Source organism: Lampetra fluviatilis, chromosome 69, assembly GCF_964198595.1.
Source record: "Lampetra fluviatilis chromosome 69, kcLamFluv1.1, whole genome shotgun sequence".
Lineage (NCBI taxonomy): Eukaryota > Metazoa > Chordata > Hyperoartia > Petromyzontiformes > Petromyzontidae > Lampetra > Lampetra fluviatilis.
The window spans coordinates 1,607,418-1,626,341 of NC_136343.1; the positions used below are offsets into that span (position 1 = coordinate 1,607,418).

Consider the following 18,924-nt stretch of genomic DNA (forward strand, 5'->3'; position numbering starts at 1 on the left):
CATGGTGGAAGTAATCATGTAGTGACGCAAGAGTTGGTTACCCACCGTCACACTTTTCCTCTTCCCTCCCCCTACTCTTTCATGATCTCTAAGTATCCCCTATCGCAGTCATCCATTTGTCAGCCTTTAATACGCCCCTATCATACGTATCATTGTAATATTTAACCTTTTGATTTAACTATGTTAAGCACATTGAGAAAAGGTGTGTTATAAATATTAAATAAATTGTTGAGATGAGCACCGCTGTTGACAGACGCAGCGAGGCTCGCCACTGCTCTGGAGGTCGCCATCTTTTTAAATTGTATCTGTCACTTTCTGCGAAGGGAAATCTGCGTAAATTGTCCTTCAACAAGTAAAGCCTCAATGAGTCACTTTTCAAATATTGTTTTGGGATGTTCAGCCAATTCCTCTTCAAATTAGTGTTTTTGAATGTGCGAGAAACCCAACCACAAACCTGCAGCAGCTCTTTTCGTTTCAGACTGTTGAGGACACCTGCAGTGCCCATGAAGGACATCTGCTTTGAGTAGTGAGTCCATGGCTGTGCACCGTGTCAGGCTCATTATTTCTGGCCAATGGTTTGGACAAACTTAATGAACCCTATGGACCTGTTTGAGACTGAACTTAAGAATGGAACTTAGACTGGAGGGACTTTCTCAACTGCAACTCCCACGTCCTTTCTGGACTGTCTGGAAAGGACGCACCAGGATTTGTTGGTGCTCAACTGTTCTTATATTCGCGTCTTTAAGGGTCACGATTATTTGGAGCTTGATAGGTGAATTCAACTTTGTTATGGGGACAACCTACGTCATCTCTACGTGACGGTGGGGCTCGTCAGTTTGTGTAATTGGAGGGTAGCTGTTGATTGTGAGAGCAGCTAAATGGACTACAAGACGGAATTTTGTTAGGTCCAAGATGGACCAACCTTCACAAAAGTGTGTTGAGAATGAGATGAGTTGACACAAGGTGAGTTGACAATAGGTTAGTTGAAATGAGGTAAATTGAGATAAGGTGAGCTGAGTCAGTCTTTATTTAGCTACTTCTGGCACCGAAACATCTCTGCCTGGTCAAAGTCAACACATTTCAGGGCGCGCCTCATGATATGCAAATCAAACTAAAAGAGTTTGTACTTTAACCTGCCTCACATTTACGTGGCTTGTTCCTAGTTTAGTGCCTCAGATGTCACCAGCGACTGCCTGAGCTACAGCCAGAGACTGCGTGAGCTATAGCTAGATACTGCCGGAGCTACAGCCATTGACTGTCTGTGCTACAAGCCAGCGCCTATCTCTGAGTGGAGCCACAGGGCCATGGCGAGTGCAGCTCCCAGTGGTAAGGAGGTTCCAGGGGAGTTGACCTGCCCCATCTGCCTGGACGCCTTCCGCTGCCCCTGCAAGCTGAGATGCGGCCACTCGTTCTGCCTCGAGTGCCTGGGAGGCACCTGGGATGCAGCCGAGTCCTTCTCCTGCCCGCAGTGCCGAGTGACTTTCCCTCGGAGGCCCAAGCTGAACAAGAGCGTGACGCTCACTAACCTCATCGAGCAGCTGCGAGTGGCTGAGCCCATGGCTGCCGATTCTGCTGCTTCTGCTGTTTGCTGCGATCATTGCAGGAAGACCGCAGTGAAGACTTGCCTCAAGTGTGAGACGTCGTTCTGTATGACCCACGTCGCGCCACACCAGAAGTTGGCAAAGTTTCGTGACCACGTCCTGGTGTCGCCCGGTGTGAACCTGGAGAATCGACGGTGCGCGGAGCACGGAGACGAGTACCGCTTCTACTGCGTTAGCGATGGACGCCTCGTCTGCAGGGACTGCACCGTCACTGTGGATCATCGAGGGCACGAGCTCGTCACTCTGAAGGTGGAGCACGACAAACGAAAGGTGAGGATGAGGTTATCACAGTCACCGAGTAGTACCCACGATACCGCAGCATCAGCTGATGAACTCTGTCATGGGCTGTCAACAGCAACATCTAATTATAACGAAACCACAGCGAGTGGCTCAGACTTATTTTAAAGTGAATTTAATATTTTACATGCCCGTCAATTTATTTTTCAAACGGGTGTTTCAAGGATAGATTCATAGTACATGGACAACATTCCACATACATGCAGTGTCCCCACGTGTCTCCCTGAGTCTCAGTGTCTCCATGTATCCCCACGTGTCCCTTTGAGTCTCAGTGTCACCATGTGTGCCCATGTGTTCCTCTGAGTTTCAGTGTCTCCACGTGTGCCCATGTGTTCCTCTGAGTCTCAGTCCCCCTGTTCATGATTTATCCCCATGTCCTGTGATGTGTCAAGAGCAGGTGCGCTTTACAGTACCTCTATAAACTTAATCCAATAATGTATATGTTGGAGGTAAAGTCGGGTTACTCCTGGATATTATGTTAAGTAACAATCTATATACAGTATAGCCTCGGAGATCGAACGCACCAGAACTCGAACAAATCGGTGTTCGAACGATATTTCAGAACATGTTTTGCCCCAGAAACCGACCGAAATTCGGAGGTCGAACGGGCAATCGCGACTTGAAAGAACCTGTATGGCCGAGACGCGTATGGCTAGCGTCATGATGCATGCCCAAACAAAGGTTTTACCCCATGAGAGGCTAAGTTAACGCATAGCTCTCACCCAGATAAGGCAGTAGCCAACCGAGTGAGACATCTTTTTAATGATAATACAATGTCATTTTGAAACATCCTGAAACGGATGCAGAAACAAACCTCTTTAAATTAGTTTTTAGTCAGAAAGAGCTCAAGTGACTCACAGTTAGTGGCAGAAAAGCACAAAAGAGAAAGAACCCCAGAAGGGCAGTTACCGGACGTTATTATGGAAGGGGACTTCCCTTCCAAACAATAACACCACCACCTCCTCCTCCTCACCATCCATTATCCTTACTACAGGTAAAGTGAAGTTCAATGTTAATTTATTTCATTGATTCCATATATTTATTCATTTATCCCATTTATTTATTTATTGTGTTTCTTGTTTTTTTAAATGATTTTTATGCATGTAATTACTGTAAACTTCGTGTTAAAATGCTTTATAATGAGAGATGTCTTGTGTCTGAAACTAATTAATGTCATTTACATGAATTCTTATGGGGAAAATTAATTCGGTGTTCGAATGGCCTTTTGGAACGAATTAAATTCGATCTCCGGGGTACCACTGTATCTTACTAAAAGGAAGTACCCAGCTTTGTCTGCGGGAAAATTTTATTTCAAAAATTGTCTTCTCTTATAAAAAAAAACATATACAAACACAAATACTAAGCTATTGTGAAAGCCCAGCGTTCCATTTGTTCATTTGTCCATCAACGAAATTATAAGAGGCTTGCAGAAGTCCTGAATCAAAAAGTAATAGTAAATGCGGTGTAGATAGTTGATCTAATAGGTTTCCGACAATTGTCGACCCCCCCCCCCCTCCAAAAATGTTAATAACCGCCCCCCCCCCAGCTAATTTTTATTTTGTAGTCATATATACCTACACACCCTCATACAATAGAGTCAGCAGTATCTAGTGACTCTATAGTAGTACCAACTGACTCTAAAGTAGCATCTAGTGATTCTAAAGTAGTGTAGTGACCTAACTCGGAGATTCTAAGACTTGGAGGCACTTCTTTAATTTAAATGAATGATTACGTAGCCGTTCAAAAATGCATCAGCAATGGAAGCGGCCGATTGGTCGGGCAATGGCCAGACCATCGTCCACCGAGATAAATATTCCACCCCTACCAGGATAAATTATTCCCTCTCTGCGTGACCCAGAAAAATCCCAGAATGTCGAGCGCGACCAACTCGTTAATCTGGGACACTGAAATGGACTGCAACGGAGGCTGGGACTTCCTTAGCAGCGGCTTTCTGCACGCGCAGTCCGTACAGCCCTTGACCAAGTGGTACATGTCACTCGACATTCCCGGCCAATAAAAGTCGCTCTGCAAGGTCAACAATGTCTTCCGCACCCCAAGGTGTAACATTTTATCCTCTTGCACCACCCACGTCAATCTGCCCTGCAGAGTGGGGTGGGGCCACAATTTGGTGATGGTGCAGCCCCTCATCCCACTGCATCAAGAGGCCGCCCTGAAAAACCGATTGCGGGGCATCCATAGGAGTAGACTCTTTATGCCCCAACTCAGCGCGACTCCACAACGCCATAAGGGATACATCCTCCATTTCCAACCGCCCCAACTCGCCGCTCGTGAGATTGAAAGTGCTGTCCCCCGGCGCGACCACCTTGGCAGGCTCCCCCTCATTGAGCACCGCTATTATGGCCGGAGACCCCGCCACCGGAGGTTTACATCGACCCGCACCCGACAAACACGCACAACCCACCCCCAGGGGCAGGTGGGACAACACGTCAGCGTTACAATGCTGCACCCCTTAATGGTATGTCACTCGGAACGAATACTCCTGAAGTATTTCCAGCCAACGTGAGATCTGGCCGGAAGGTTGGTCCACTTGCAGGGGGTACTGAAGGGCCGCGTGATCCATGCGAATAACAAAATCCCTTCCATAGAGATAAGGCCTGTACTGTTGTACAAAGTACACCATGGCCAAGAGTTCCCTGTGTGTGACAACGTACCCCTGTTCTACGGTGGACAGGACGCGGCTGCCATATGCAGCTACCCTCTCCACTCCATTCTTAACATGGGACAGGACAGCTCCTATGCCTGTGTCACTCACGTCTTTGTCCAGAACAGACGGCAGGCCTCCATTTTGTTAGGGTCCATGGCTATCCCGGATGTGCTAACAATATGGCCCAAATACCTCACAGATGTTTGTGAGAGGTTGTACTTTTTGCGGTTTTAATTTAAGATTGGCCACCCACACTCTGACAAACACTGACCATAATTGCAGCAAGTGCTCTTTGAACGTGCGTCCAAACACGATGACATCAGATAAATGTAGCACGAATCCCATCGCAGACCTGCCAAGACCAATTCCTTCAGCCTTTGAAACTTGGCTGGAGCCGAATGCAGCCCCATAGGAAGGCATTTAAATTGGAACTACCCTTTGGGCGTCTGGAACGCGGTCTTAGGTTTGGATTCCTAGTCCAGGGGCGGCTGCCAGAACCCTGATAAGAAATCGAGGGTCAAGAAAAACTGGGCACCAGACAACGCATCCAGTGAATCGTCTATCTGAGGGAGTGGATATGCATCTGCCATGGAAATTTGATTTAGTTTCCGGAAATCTATGCAAAAGCGCAGGCTCCCCTCCCTGCTTTTTAACCAATACAATGGGAGCACCCCACGGGCTGGTAGAGGGAGAGATAATGTTCGCGGTCAACATCTCGCCAACTGTCTGCCGGACATGGTCCTTCTCTTAGGGGCTCATCCTATATGAACTCTGTCTTATCGGGGCTTCGTTCCCCATGTTGATGCGGTGCTGCAGTAACAAAGTGCGGCCAATGTCAAATTTTCCCCGGCTAAAAATATCCGCAAACTCCTGCAATAGAGCACCCAACTCTTCCCGTTGTTCTTGGGTCGAATCGGATTTTTTGGAGCACAATTTGTGAATCCATGTCTCGTCCGACTTGCCTCCCCTTTCCACCGCACCAACGACTTCTGCTGCAGCTGTGTCAGTCTCCTCGCAACGTGCAGCAGTTGCATGGTCCAACACTGTGCCAGTTTGGACCACAGCTGCCCCAAGCCCAACATTTAGCACCTGTGAAAAGGGCTCTTGGTACGTTCTGACAATAGTCTGAGCGCCCAACAACGTGAGACTCCAAGTCGCTATGTTAGACCAGGTTAAGAGGACTCCCTCCTTTGGATTCGCCAATTCCAGATGCTTCCTGAGCCGTAAGGGCACTAGTATCTGTGCACCTGGTGGAATCGTAACAGATTCCTTCATCAGGGCCTGGACCGTGGCATTAGCCACTGCCAGCCTAGAAGGGGATTGCAGAAAGGCCAATCGCTGTCCCGATGGCATTTCAATGCACCCTTTGTCAATAAGGATTTTGAGGGGCATCCTCCCCAAAAAATCAGTGCCCATAAGGCAGGGCACAGCCAACGACTTGCAGACCAATACCAGTCCAGTTTCCCCTATCCGAACCCTCGCCACTGTTTGTCCCAGAATCCCCAAACTTCCACCGACTCTATAGTAGTAACTACTGACCATACTGTCAAATCTAGTGACGACAGTAGTATCTACCTACTCTATAGTAGTGTAGTGACATCGCGGTATGTCACTGTGTAGTGCCGGCCCTAGAGAGGCAAGGCGTGCGGTGTATTGACATTGCGGATACCACTCCGGTGTGGGTGTAGTACCGGCCCTAGAGGGGCTCGGTCAGCGCTGATTGATAGCGCTGGATGGCATCATGCTTGGTGTGCAGTGCCAGCCCTACAGGATGGGGTGTGGGAGTGCCGGCCATAGGACAAAAAGGGTAACTAAAGGCCATGGCACACTGGTTGACCCGAGAAGACACGTGACGGGTTAAGTCTGTGAAGGGGCCGCAAGTGGGGGCTTAGGGGTGGTCACGTGGTCGGGGTCCAGATGCTGCTCGAGGATTCTGGAAGGTGGTCGGGGCCAAGGGCGGAGCCAGCCACGCCTCAGAGAATATAAGCCGGGTCCCCCAGAGGGGCTGGAATTGTTGTTCATCTTGAAGGAACTGAGTCGCCAACACGTGGACCTGGACCCGAGCTGTGGTCCTGGTCCGTCGTAGATAGTTACATTGTAATTAGTGTAGTTAGCCTGGTGGTCACCACCATAGGTTGTCATTCTGTTAAGGAGCAGTTACCCTGTTTATTGGTGTTAAATAGATGTGTTGCCTCTAATAGTATGACTAAAACTCAGTTGAACTCGCAACAGTAGACTTCACGGACTCTACAGTCATAACTACTGCCTGTATAGTAGTATCTACTGATTCTACAGTATTATCTACAAACTCTATAGTACTACTATAGCCAATGCCTATAGCAGTAACTACTAACTCTATAGTAGTATCTGATGACTGCATAGCAGTATCTGCTCACTCTATAGTCGTATATACTAAATCAGCAGCAGTATATACTGACTGTAGTGGTATCTACTGACTGTAGTAGTAGTAGTATTTAATGACCTTATAGTATTAACTATCGACTCTATAGTAGTAACTACTGACTCTACAGTAGTATCTAATGCTTGTAGTAGTATCTACTGACTCTATAGTAGTGTAATGACATCGCTGGATGCCACCATGTTGTGGGTGTTGTACCGGCCCTAGAGGGGCATGGTGTGCGCTGCATAAAAGTGCTGGATGGCACCAGGCCGTAAGTGCAGTGCCGGCCCTACAGGACAGGGTGTGTGGGTGCCGACCGAAGGATAAGATTGTGTGAGGCCATCGCACTCTTGTTGACCCGGGAGGACACGTGACCGGTTAAGTTGACAGAGGGGCCCCAAGAGGGGTCTAGGGGGGTCACGTGATTGGGACCCAGATCCTTCCCGAGTATTCTGGAAGGTGGACGTGGCCAATGACGAAACCAGCCACGCCACAGAGAATATAAGCCTGTTTCTGAGAGGGGCCAGGGTTGTTCATCTCGGGAAAGAAACCCTTTGTCTACGATCTCAGTTCAACAAGTCTTCCTGGACGTGGACCCAGACAGATGTTATGGTCCCGGGTCTGTCGTAACAGTTACGTGGTAACTAGCATAGTTAGCCGGGTGGTCACCACCTTAGGTTGTTATTCTGTTAAGAGGAATTTACCCCATGTGTTGGAACTGAATGAATGTGTTGCCTCCAAAGTCTACGTTTGCAACTCAGTTGAACCTATTTCAGTAGTATCAACCGACTCTATAGTAGTAACTACTGATACTGCAGTAGTATTTAATGACTATAGTTGTATATACTGAATCTATAGTAGTATATATTGCCTCTACTGGTATCCACTGACTATAGTAGTAACTACTAACTCTATATCAGTATATGCTGACTCTATAGCCGTACCTACTGACTCTACAGTAATAACTATCGACTCTATAGTGGGATCTACCGACTCTATAGTAGTATCTACAAACTTTATAGTAGAACGACTGAATCTACACTAGTATCTAATGAATATAGTAGTATCTGCTGAATCTATAGTGGCATCTATTGACTATATAATAGAATCTACCGACTGGACAGTAGTACCTACTGACTCTATAGTAGTAACTACCGACTTTATAATAGTATCTTGCGACTTTATAGTAGTAACTACTGACTCTACAGAAGTATCTGCCCACTCTAAAGCAGTAACATTTGACTCTTCAAAAGTATACATTGACTCTATAGTAGTATCTACTGAGTTTACAGTAGTATCTACCGACTCTACAGTAGTATGATAATTGTTTTTTTTACCCTTCTATCTGGCAACAAAACTGACACCTTTTTACAAGGAGTCATGTTTGTATAGGCTCTAAGCAAAGCTGTCTCGGATGTGGACCAATCAACTTCAAGGACAGTGCACATTATCAGAGTTATGTTATTTTGTTTGTATTATGACTGCAGGTATTGCAGTCCATGCAAACATGCCTCCTTGTAAAAAGGTGTCAGTTTTGTTGCCAGATAGAAGGGTAAAAAAACAATTATCATAATTTTTACAGGCAAATGAGGTTCCCATAGTCTACAGTAGTAGTTGCTGTCTCTATAGTCGTATCTCTTGACTCTTCAGTCGTAGCTACCGAGATTACATTCATAACTACTGACTGCAGTAGATATCACTGTAGTGCTTGTATATCCATCCTCCTGGCGTTTTGACACAAGCACATTCAGGGCTACGTTTTAGGGAATGCTGCAGGAGTTATTTAGTGCTTGGACCCTAAGTGAATCTTAATCCTTTGGGAACTTGCAGAAGGAGTTGCTGTAAAACGATGAAATTGGTGGAAGTTTATGGCAAAACAATCCCCACGATGGATACATAGTGGATAGGCTCTATCCAGCAGTGTATTGACATAAAGGCTGGATTTTCCTTTTATTTCAAAATGAAATATATTAAAATCATATACGATCTCATAAATGTATCTTAACTAAGAAAATGCACGTTTTATTAGCAAGTTTACCATGTCAAATTATGGGGGGAACAATATCAGTACCATGACAGTGAATCTCCAATGGTAGTGAATGTACGTGAAGTGAACCTCTGCAGTGCAGAGTGAGTGGGTCCTGCACTCAAGCTCTGTGAAATCTGAGCAGAGCTCAAGGAGGCATTTGATCTCCTCGTAAAAACAGTTCCATGCAGTGTTCTTCCCCCCGGCCTCCATGACTGCACGGGGCGACTAGAGCTGGGACCGGCACTGTAGAGGGGTCCAAGTGGAGTGGAGGTGAGAGGGGGCCGTTATAGAGTGAGTGGAGTCTTCCCTGGTGACCTTTCTCACAGAAACAAGTGGGAGATGAGACGCGGGCGGTGGAGGAGAAGAGGAAGGAGGTGCAGGAGTCCGTGAAGCAGATGGAGGCCGCTCGCAGGGACGTGCAGGTACCGCGTCAGGGCCGGACCCTGTCACTTCACCCTGAATAGGTTTTGTGATGGATGGACAGCCCCATTCATTAACGTGGACTTCCATTGGCTTTGAACACACCGTGGGACTAAAGACACAACGGTCAATGTGCCTCAATGCTCAGACGAGCAAAGAGGTGGCTCTCATCTCCAATAAGGAACTGATTCAGTGGTGTAAATTAAAAATTCCCATATCTGCATACAACTAACCACTTCAACATCCGTTAGCAATATTGCTCAGATGAGGTAGTAAATACCTCTTATCCAATACTCTGGTGGCAAAATTGGTGGATCACACATAGACTGTTGTACACCATAATACTGAAACAAGTTCGGATTTGGGTTGGCCAGGTGGCAGTATATCAAGTGGGTTCATGATCCCCTCTTTTCATTGATACATCTGTAGTGGGTTTGTTCTCACAATCAAACACTAATTTAAAGAGGAATTGGCCTATCGTCCCATTTCAATATTTTATTGAAAAGAGACTCATTGAGGATGTATTTGATGAAGGGAAATTACAGATTTCCCTTCATCAAATAAATTAAAGATTTCCCTTTGCTTTATGCGAAAGTAAACAAAGCGTAATCATCATTGCCTTGCGCAATGAGAATGGCACAGACGCTAAATGTACTCACGATGGTCTTTGATTTCAATGCCTCACAGCCCCCACCTGTTATGGCGAATTGTGTTGTAGTGAAAATGCACAGCGGCATTATCGGAGGCAGAGGAAGAAGGAGGCTTCAGTGCTGCAGACTCGTATCACTGTCTGCACACCTTCACAGCTGCACTCGAGTCACACCGACCTGAATGTCATTTTACAAAGAACCAGACATATTTAATGAATAGAGGTGGCATTTATTTATCTTTGCAGGGGTCCATGACAGATGAAAAGGCCTCAATTTCGGTCAGATTCGCCCGCACGAGAGCAGCGTTAGATGCGGAGGAGAAGGCGGCTTTAGAGCAAGCGGAGCAGAAAGGGCGCCAGCAGCTCTCCCAGATTGAGAAGAAGATCGCTCACTACCAGCGCGAGATCAGCGAGCTCCAGGCAGCAGCCACTCGCCTGGAGGCCCTAGCACAGGAAAGGGACTCGCTTGCGTTCCTGCAGGTGAGCCATGAGTCTCCAGTTTTGCTATTGGTACAGAGCCCTCTCACCAGCAGCAGGAGAGGGAGGCTCCTGAATGAGAGTTTGCATCCACTAGGCTTGAGAATACAGCACCATTCATGGATTCGTATCACAGCTCCAGTGGCTTCCATTTGGAAGCCCAGCTCATATTTTCTCAGTTAAATGAATTCTCTCTCCCATCCTTCAACAGATTCCCATTGAGTTTGTTTAATGGTGAATATAAACTAAATGTTAATGGAATTGTACTTTTAAAATAAACCACACAACAACAATGTACACGGTATTCGTGATTGTTATCAGCCAACATCTATCTACTTATTGATTAAGGCGTCCCCAAGCCGTTGCCACATCTCAAGATGCCGCAATGCAACAATCCACTAGCGCCTGCTCACGACCCTATGTCATTTCTGCTTCTTACTTCGTGTACCTCCACTTGGATGCGCGACCTTCATTGTTCATATTAGGGATGCTAAAATAAATACGGTCTCATACACTTATTAATGATATCATTGTGTCTTGAACATCGTTTCTACAAGACCTGCACCATTTGCATTTGTAACACCAGAAATTACCAGTCCTAAGTTACTCTCAACACAGATCAATATCAACCGGTCTCACTCTGAAATATTTGCCCCGTAAGTCAGTGTTGTGTCATAAGCTAATAGTTCTCAGGTTTATATTCCATGGTGTTTCAGTGGGAACTCCACTAATCACAAGGGATTTTAGGTAGAGTCACAGTCTCTCTCTCTCTCTTTCTTGTTCGTCCATCATAGTTGATGATGACCATGGCACGTTTGTCATTTCGTTGGGTTTTGATGAGTGCGCAGATGACTGAACACGCCAATCCGAGCCCAGAATTCTCTGTGGCACACTGGACAGGTCAGGAAGGATGTAGAGGTATGAGGTGCAGCCACACGTCCTTCCTTGGTAGATTTGCACTACTGCCTCTTCATGATAGCACAGGAGCTTCTCCTGCTCTCACACAGGACTGCACAGTCCTGTACTTTTCTTCTCCAGGCAGGTCAGTCCTGAGCTAGAGGTTCACAGCCTTTCAGGTCGAATCCAAAGATATTCAAGGAAGCTTTCAGGGTGTCCTTGTAGCGCTTTTTGGGGCCACCTTGCGCTCGCTTGCCATTCTACAGCTCGCCAAAGAAGACTTGTTTTGGCAGTCTCGCGCAGGGCATCTGGTCACGTGGCCAGTCCATCTAAGCTGTTCCTTTATAAGCAAGGTGTGGATGCTGGAGATATTGGCCTTGCCGAGGACTTCCGTGGTCAGGGATTCTGTCTTGCCACTTGATCCTCAGCAGTTTCCTCAGACAGCTCAAGTGGAGACGGTTCAATTTCTTGACATGGCGCTGGTAGACTGTCCAGGCTTCGCACCCATATAGAAGAGTTGGTAAGACAACAGCCTGGTAGACCTTCAGTTTTGTCTCCTGCTTGATGCCACTCCTTTCCCATACCGAGTCACGTAGACGTCCAAGGGCTGCACTGGCCATGACAATCCTGATGTTAACTTCATAATCTATGTGCACAGCGCGAGACAGAGTGCTACCAAGGTAAGTAAACTTGTCAATGGCTGAAAGCTTTTGCCCATTCACAAAGATGGTGGGCTAAGTGTAGGGTTTCCCAGGAGCAGGTTGGTATAGCACTTCAGTCTTCTTTGTGCTGATTGTTGGGCCGAAGTTGTTACAAGCTGAGGAGAAGTGGTCCATACTGTCCTGTAGATCTTTATTTGAGCCAGCAGCCAGAGCACAGTCATCAGCAAACAAAAGTTCTCGAATAGTGACTTCCTCCACTCTAGTTTTGGCTTGCATCCTCTGCAGATTGAATAGCCCACCGTCAGAAGGATACTTGCAAAGGTTTTGCCAGCGATTGATAGTATGGAGATACCTCTATGGTGATCGCAGGTCTGCCGATCGCCTTTCCCTCTTATAGAGATGGATTATAGAGGCATCCTTGAACTCCTAGGGAACGGCTTCTAATTTCCATAGAGACTGGAAGAGGTTGGTCAGTTTCTCGGCTAAGCGAGGCCCTCCAAGCCTTGTAGATTTCCATTGGAATGGCATCAGACACCAGAGCTTTGCCTGATGAGAGGAGACATGGCTTTGCTGGTTTCCTCAATGGTTGAATAGAACAGAAAGGGACTGATATTATATGCTTGGTTCTTTCGGTAAAGTCACGTAGAAGGGAAGCAACAAAACAATATAAATATAAAACAATAAAAAATTATCAGGACATTTCGACTGCAACACAAGCAATCATCATCAGGTGTGAAATCCACAGCAAGAAAATTTGCTGCCACAGCAAGGGACTGCTTTATTTCAATTTTAGGCAGTCTCGCAATTGCCTCCTCATTTATGCATGATGGCTGGTTGAGGATTGCACTGAAGTGTTCAGCCCACCTTGCAAGTATTTTGTCCTTCTCTGTGAGGAGTGTTGTTCCATCCGCATTCAGAAGAGGTAAAGTTCCTGAGTTTTGCGGACCATAGCCCTGCTTAAGTGCATCATAGAGGCACTTGGTGTTGTTGCTGTCAGCGTAGGACTGAATCTCCTCAGCTTTTGCGCACAGCCAGGTGGCTTGCATGACTGAGTCTCCGCTGGACAACCCTGCAAATGTTGAGGAAGGCAGTTTTCTTTAAGTTTGAGTTGTTGTCATTCAGATAGGCTTCATGCAGGCAATGTTTTCCGTCAAGGAGTGCTTAGATTTCTGCATCGTTCTCATCAAACCAATCTTGATGTGCACGTATGGGAACACCAAGTGATTCAAGGGCTGTAGAATGCAGCACGGTCTTGAGAGCAGTCCAGTCTGCCTCAGCATCTGTATGCTCGAAGCTTACAGACTCCAGGTGATGGTCTAGAGCCTCAACAAAGGCCAGTCTAGTGTGTTCCTGTTGTAGGCGAGTGATGTTAAGATGCTTGACACGTCTTTTTCCTTGTGGGCGTCTGGGAGGCTTAATCCGGATGTTAAGTTTGGAGATGATGAGACCATGGTCAGTCCAACATTCAGCACCACACATTGCCTTGGTCACCCTGACATTGTGCTGGTCGCTCCTCCTCATGATGACGTAGCAAATCAAGTGCCAGTGGTGTGAACGAGGATGCATCCATGAAGTTTTCTTGCGCTTTGGTAGTTGGAATATCGTGTTGGAGATGAGCAGGTCAAATTCAGAGCATGTTTTCAGCAGCAGAAGGCCGTTGCTGTTACCTTTTTCCAATGCCATATTCACCTATGACTCCATTCCATGATTGATGGTCACTTATTACTCTGGCATTAAAGTCACAAAATATCAGGAGTTTATCAGTGCTGGCTGTGGCAGCAATAATGACTTCCAGGTCATTATAAAACTTGGATTTGATCTCGTCAGAGTTGGTCATGGTAGGGGCATAGGCATTGATGATGGTGGCCTATTTTCTACCCAATAGGTAGACTTTAGGGTCATTAAACGGTCGATTATACCCTTGGGTAGGCTTGCCAGTTGGTTGACCAGTTGTTTTTTTACTGCAAAACCAACACCAGCATCACTTCTCTCCTCCTGGCCGCGTCCGCTCCGGAAGAATGTGTAACCTACACCCACTTCAGTCACCTGTCCAGGATTGGACAGTCGGGTCTCACTAAGGGCAGCAACATCCACATTGTATCTTGCTCGCTCTCTGCCCACGAGGACGGTGTGTCTCTCGGGTTTTTTTGATCTGGATGTGTCCATCAAAGTGCACACAATCCAGGCGCCAACAGTGAGTGGTATCACATTGGTCTTTATCATTTTATTTGTTTTTCGACCACAGGTATAGGATCCCGCCAGCTGCAGTAGGCTGGCCAGGATGATTTGAAGCAGACAATGTTTAGGGTACCATTTCTAACCATTTCCTCACTACGAAGGTGAGCAGTGTGATCCTGAATAGGGCTGCTCAGTCGCTCAGGGTGCTGCCGGACTTTACTGCTGCTTCGGTCTAGTGAGAGAACGACCAATACCCTGAGCCGCCTGCATGCAGGTTTGCGGCTACAGCTTCCAGAATATCCGTGCCTGCTGCTTCGTCGCTCACCCATCGCCACAGGACTTGGATAATGACGATGGTAAAAAAGTGCCATGACTTGCGCAGAGAACTTGGATTTAAGTGAGGGTCATTTGCACAGCGTCAACCTCACTCTCTCGACCAGCCCCATCTGTACCCAGTGGCAAGACGTAGTCAAGACGACTGGAGATGGTCCTGGTTGCAGTGGAATGTCCAAAGACCCTTTCTGGTGGAATTTCCTCCACCAGGAGTTCCATATGCCCAGGCTCAGACAAGCTGAGTTTTCCGGGTTAGTTAACTGCTGTCCGGGGTTCGGCGTTGGCAGCTGCTGACTGTACCGACTCACCAGGGATGTTGAGCCTGGCACAACTAGCTGGTCTGACCCTATCTTAACTAAGAATATGCATCTCTCTCTCTCTCCCATAGGGGCACCTGGAGGAGACACGCAGGTACACACGACTATCACTCACGACTCGACACACGACAACATGGGACTGTGTGGGGTGCGGGCTGTGATACACTGGCTGTGTGTGGGGATGCTGTGTGTGGTAATGCTGTGTGATGATGCTGTATGTGATGATGCTATGTGTGGTAATAGTAATGCTGTGTGGTGATGCTGTGTGGTGATGATGCTGTGTGCTGTGTGGTTATGCTGTGTGTGGTGATACTGTATGTGATAATAGTAATTATTTGTGATTCTGTAATTGTGAGATGAGTGATGAGGCTTTGTTTGATGAGTGTCTATGTGATGGAGCTGTAAGTGACGATGCTCTATGTGAGACAGCAGCCATATCTGATCTGCTCTCACAGGACAGGGAGGGTTACAGCAGCTCCACCCTCAACTCCCTGTCAAGAGGATATTGCCTCACTTAAAGTCCTGGAGACAACTGAAGTCAAACGCTTGTGTGAGTTCTTCAGTGTGAATCATGGGTGATGGGGCCATCTTGACAATAAATGATCCCCGTGTGTGTGCACGAGGTCGACTTAGCCTCAAATATTTACCTGTAGTTTATAAACATCACCACTAGAGAGACAAAGGCGACCAGGCGTAGTGCTGGCCACCCACCCCCTCGTGTGTCATGTCAACCTTCAACGGTGCTGATTTGCCCCCACAGTCTGAAAAGGCTACACGGGGGATATTTTTCTGTTTACATCCTGGAACCTGATGCGGTGTGTAAACAAAATCGCTACTCGTGAAACAAAGGCGGTCGGGCGTGGTGCTGGCCACCCACCTCGTGTGCCATGCCAGTCTTCATAGAGAAACACGGACAGCACTTGTCCCAATAGTCTGTGAAGGCTACAAAGAAGATCTCTGTCTTTATTCACATCCCATTCCTGGACCCTACTGAACAGAGCCATGAGACTCAGTGTGGTGTTCTTGGGTAAATAATCAGCATTACGAGTCAGAGGTAATTGTGATGTTGAGATGGAGTGTGAGCCTGTGAATGTGTCTGTGCATTTGTGCATGGGGGAAGCGGTGGCATCGTGGTTAGCACACTGCACTAGGAACCCAGTTACCCGTGTTTGATTATAATTACCAGCCATGGTTAACATCAATGGCAGGTGATATCTGATCCAGTCCTGGGCCTCTGCTAGGCAGTTTCATCCTCAAATGAGTTCCTGATGCTGGTTTTCTGGTCATAATGATGGTGATAGTGGTCGTGATGAAGATGGTGGTAATGATGCTGATGTTAGTGATAATGTGAGTGATGAGAATGGTAATGGGTTTGGTGATGGTGTTGGTCGTGGTGATGGCAGTGATGGTCGTGGTGATGGTAATGATGATGACATTGGTGATAATATAGGCGGTGATGGTTTTGCTGATGGCGCTGATGGTAGTACTGATGATATTGGTGATGATGGGCATGGTAGTGATGGTGGTCATGATGGTTTTGATGGTCGTTGTAATGGTTATAATGATGATGGTCGTGTTGGTGATGTTGGTGATAGTGATGAAGATGGTCGTGATGGGGATAATTGTATTGGTAGTGATGATGGTGGTCGTGATTGTTTGTAATGGTGCTAGTGGTGGTGATGATTGTTGTTATTTTGCTTATTGCGATAGTGATGTTGATGTTCGTAGTGTTGATGATGGTGGTGATGGTGATGTTTATGTTGTCATTGATGATATTGATGGTGAGGATGCTTGGTGATGGTGATGTTTGTGATGTTATTGTTGATGGTGAAGATGATGGTTGGTGATGGTAATGTTGATGGTGAATAATGGTGATGACGGTGTGCTGTAGTGGTGCTGTCATTGCTGTTGTCACAGATGGACGCTCACCGACTCTGGACACAAACTCAGCTCATAGCCAACTCCAAATCTCCTCGAATCTCAGGACGATGACGTGGACCAGTATCTCCCAGGGTCGCCCTGATCACCCACACCGGTTTGATTGGTCACAAGCCCTGTGCTGTGAGAGCTTCTCGTCGGGCCACCACTACTGGGAGGTGGACGTGGGGGACGCGCAGTGGTGTCGGGTTGGAGTCGCGTACGGGACGATCCCACGGAAAGGGGATCGTGCTGCACAGCAGCTGGGAGGGAGCGACTCATCCTGGTGTTTAGAGAAATGTGGCAACAACTTCTCAGTGGTTCATGGTGGAGTGAATACTGCACTGTCGGTGAGGGGGGCCGCTTCCCACCGCAGAATCGGGCTTCACCTGCACTGGGAGGGGGGGCTCCTGGCGTTTTACCGCGCCGACTCCATGGAGGTGATCCACGAGGTTCGGCAGAGATTCTTGCAGCCTCTCCACCCTGCGATGTGGGTAGTGTATTGTAATGATCGATTGACGATTGTGAATCTGAGAGGGGGGGATGTTCAGAAAGAGGGCGAAGCGAGAGTGAGGGGAAGGAGGAACGGAGTAAGAGTTAAGGTGAGGGTGAGGATAGAACCGAAGCCGAAACCGAAAGTTTAACTACACTTTCGGCCGAGACCGAAACAGAAAGGTATATAAACAAAGTTACCGAACACAAGATTCATGAAATACTGTATGTCATGATGAAATGCTACTATTATAAAAAAATAAATCTAGAACTAATCATTCAGAGCCTGCAGTAAGAGTCGCTAAATATCAAATCTTTAGGTGTTACTTCTTTAGTAATAATATCCAAACAAACGAATGTTGTAGTTAATAAATGCCAGTTTTTTTGCATTCTCGCCCAGCAGGTTGCTTCGCCTTGCTTGCATCAGAAACTACTTTAGTGAAGTAATCCCACACCGCATGTTTCGACATTTTCACGGTGATTAACTGCTCCGTTCATTAACTTCAATTTTCTACTTCACTCAGATTAGTAATTTCGTTATCACTAATTCACTACAGAACGATTAACTAACTGAATATCAATATTGTCAGACTTCCAATCTCGGTATTAACACGCGCATAGACTGAAGCGAACGCAACGCATGCCAAGGTGGGCAGGCGGCTGGGAACAGACAACAGAGGCACATTGTTGTCGTCCCGCCAAAGAGACTCCACCCACGGATGCAGATGCAGGCTGCCGTCTGTTGACATTAGCAGACCATGGTTGCGGCTGTAACCTCGCTCCCAAGCTGCTGCTGACGTGTGTGTGTTTGCAGCCTATCGCATAGGATTGCCTAGCGCCGACTGACCGGCCGATAGGCAGAGAGATAGACGTAGCACTAGCGTTATATTCTAAAAATAGATCTTCGGTTGACGACCGAAAGTCAATATCAGTTTCGGCCGAAACCGAAACCATACCTAAAGTTAAAAATTTACTTTCGGCCGAAACCAAAAGTAAACCGAAATTTAAAAAATTGGCTTTCGGCCAAAACCGAAAGTATGCTAAAAGAGGCCATTTGCCAACTTTCGGCGCCGAAACCGAATTTCGGTCGGCCTCTAATCATCTATCACCAACATAATCAACATCATTATGCCCATCATCACCACGATCACGATCACCACCATCAACCACCAAAAAACCACCATAGTCACATCCATCACCATCATCATCACCATAACAATCATCACCACCGTCACCATCATCATCACCACCACCACTGCCACAATCATCACCATCATCATCATTACCACCATCATGATCACCATCATCTTCACAATAATCACAATCATTAAAATCATTACCATCATCAATACCACAAAAACCACCATAGTCATCGAAATAAACACAATCATCACCATGATCAACGTCATCATCATCAATACCACAAAAAACACCATAATCATCACAATAATCACCATCATTACCATCATGGTCATCAATACCACAAAAAACACCATAATCATCACCATTATCACATCCATCACTATCATCACCGTGAATACCACAATCACCCTCATCACCATTTCACCATTATTTCCACCACTAACACC

At 46.8% G+C, this 18,924-nt stretch overlaps 1 protein-coding gene and 1 pseudogene across 1 annotated transcript; both read left to right on the forward strand.

Moving 5' to 3' along the window:
* Nucleotides 1-18,924, forward strand: part of LOC144952664 (E3 ubiquitin-protein ligase TRIM62-like) — a 262,485-nt pseudogene that overhangs the window by 125,160 nt on the left and 118,401 nt on the right.
* LOC144952666 (E3 ubiquitin/ISG15 ligase TRIM25-like) lies at nucleotides 1,305-18,161 on the forward strand. The gene is made up of 7 exons (XM_078883140.1): nucleotides 1,305-1,871; nucleotides 9,320-9,415; nucleotides 10,309-10,542; nucleotides 14,998-15,020; nucleotides 15,382-15,476; nucleotides 16,844-17,412; nucleotides 18,150-18,161. The coding sequence occupies exons 1-7, from the start codon at nucleotides 1,305-1,307 to the stop codon at nucleotides 18,159-18,161; spliced, it is 1,596 nt and encodes a 531-aa protein (XP_078739266.1).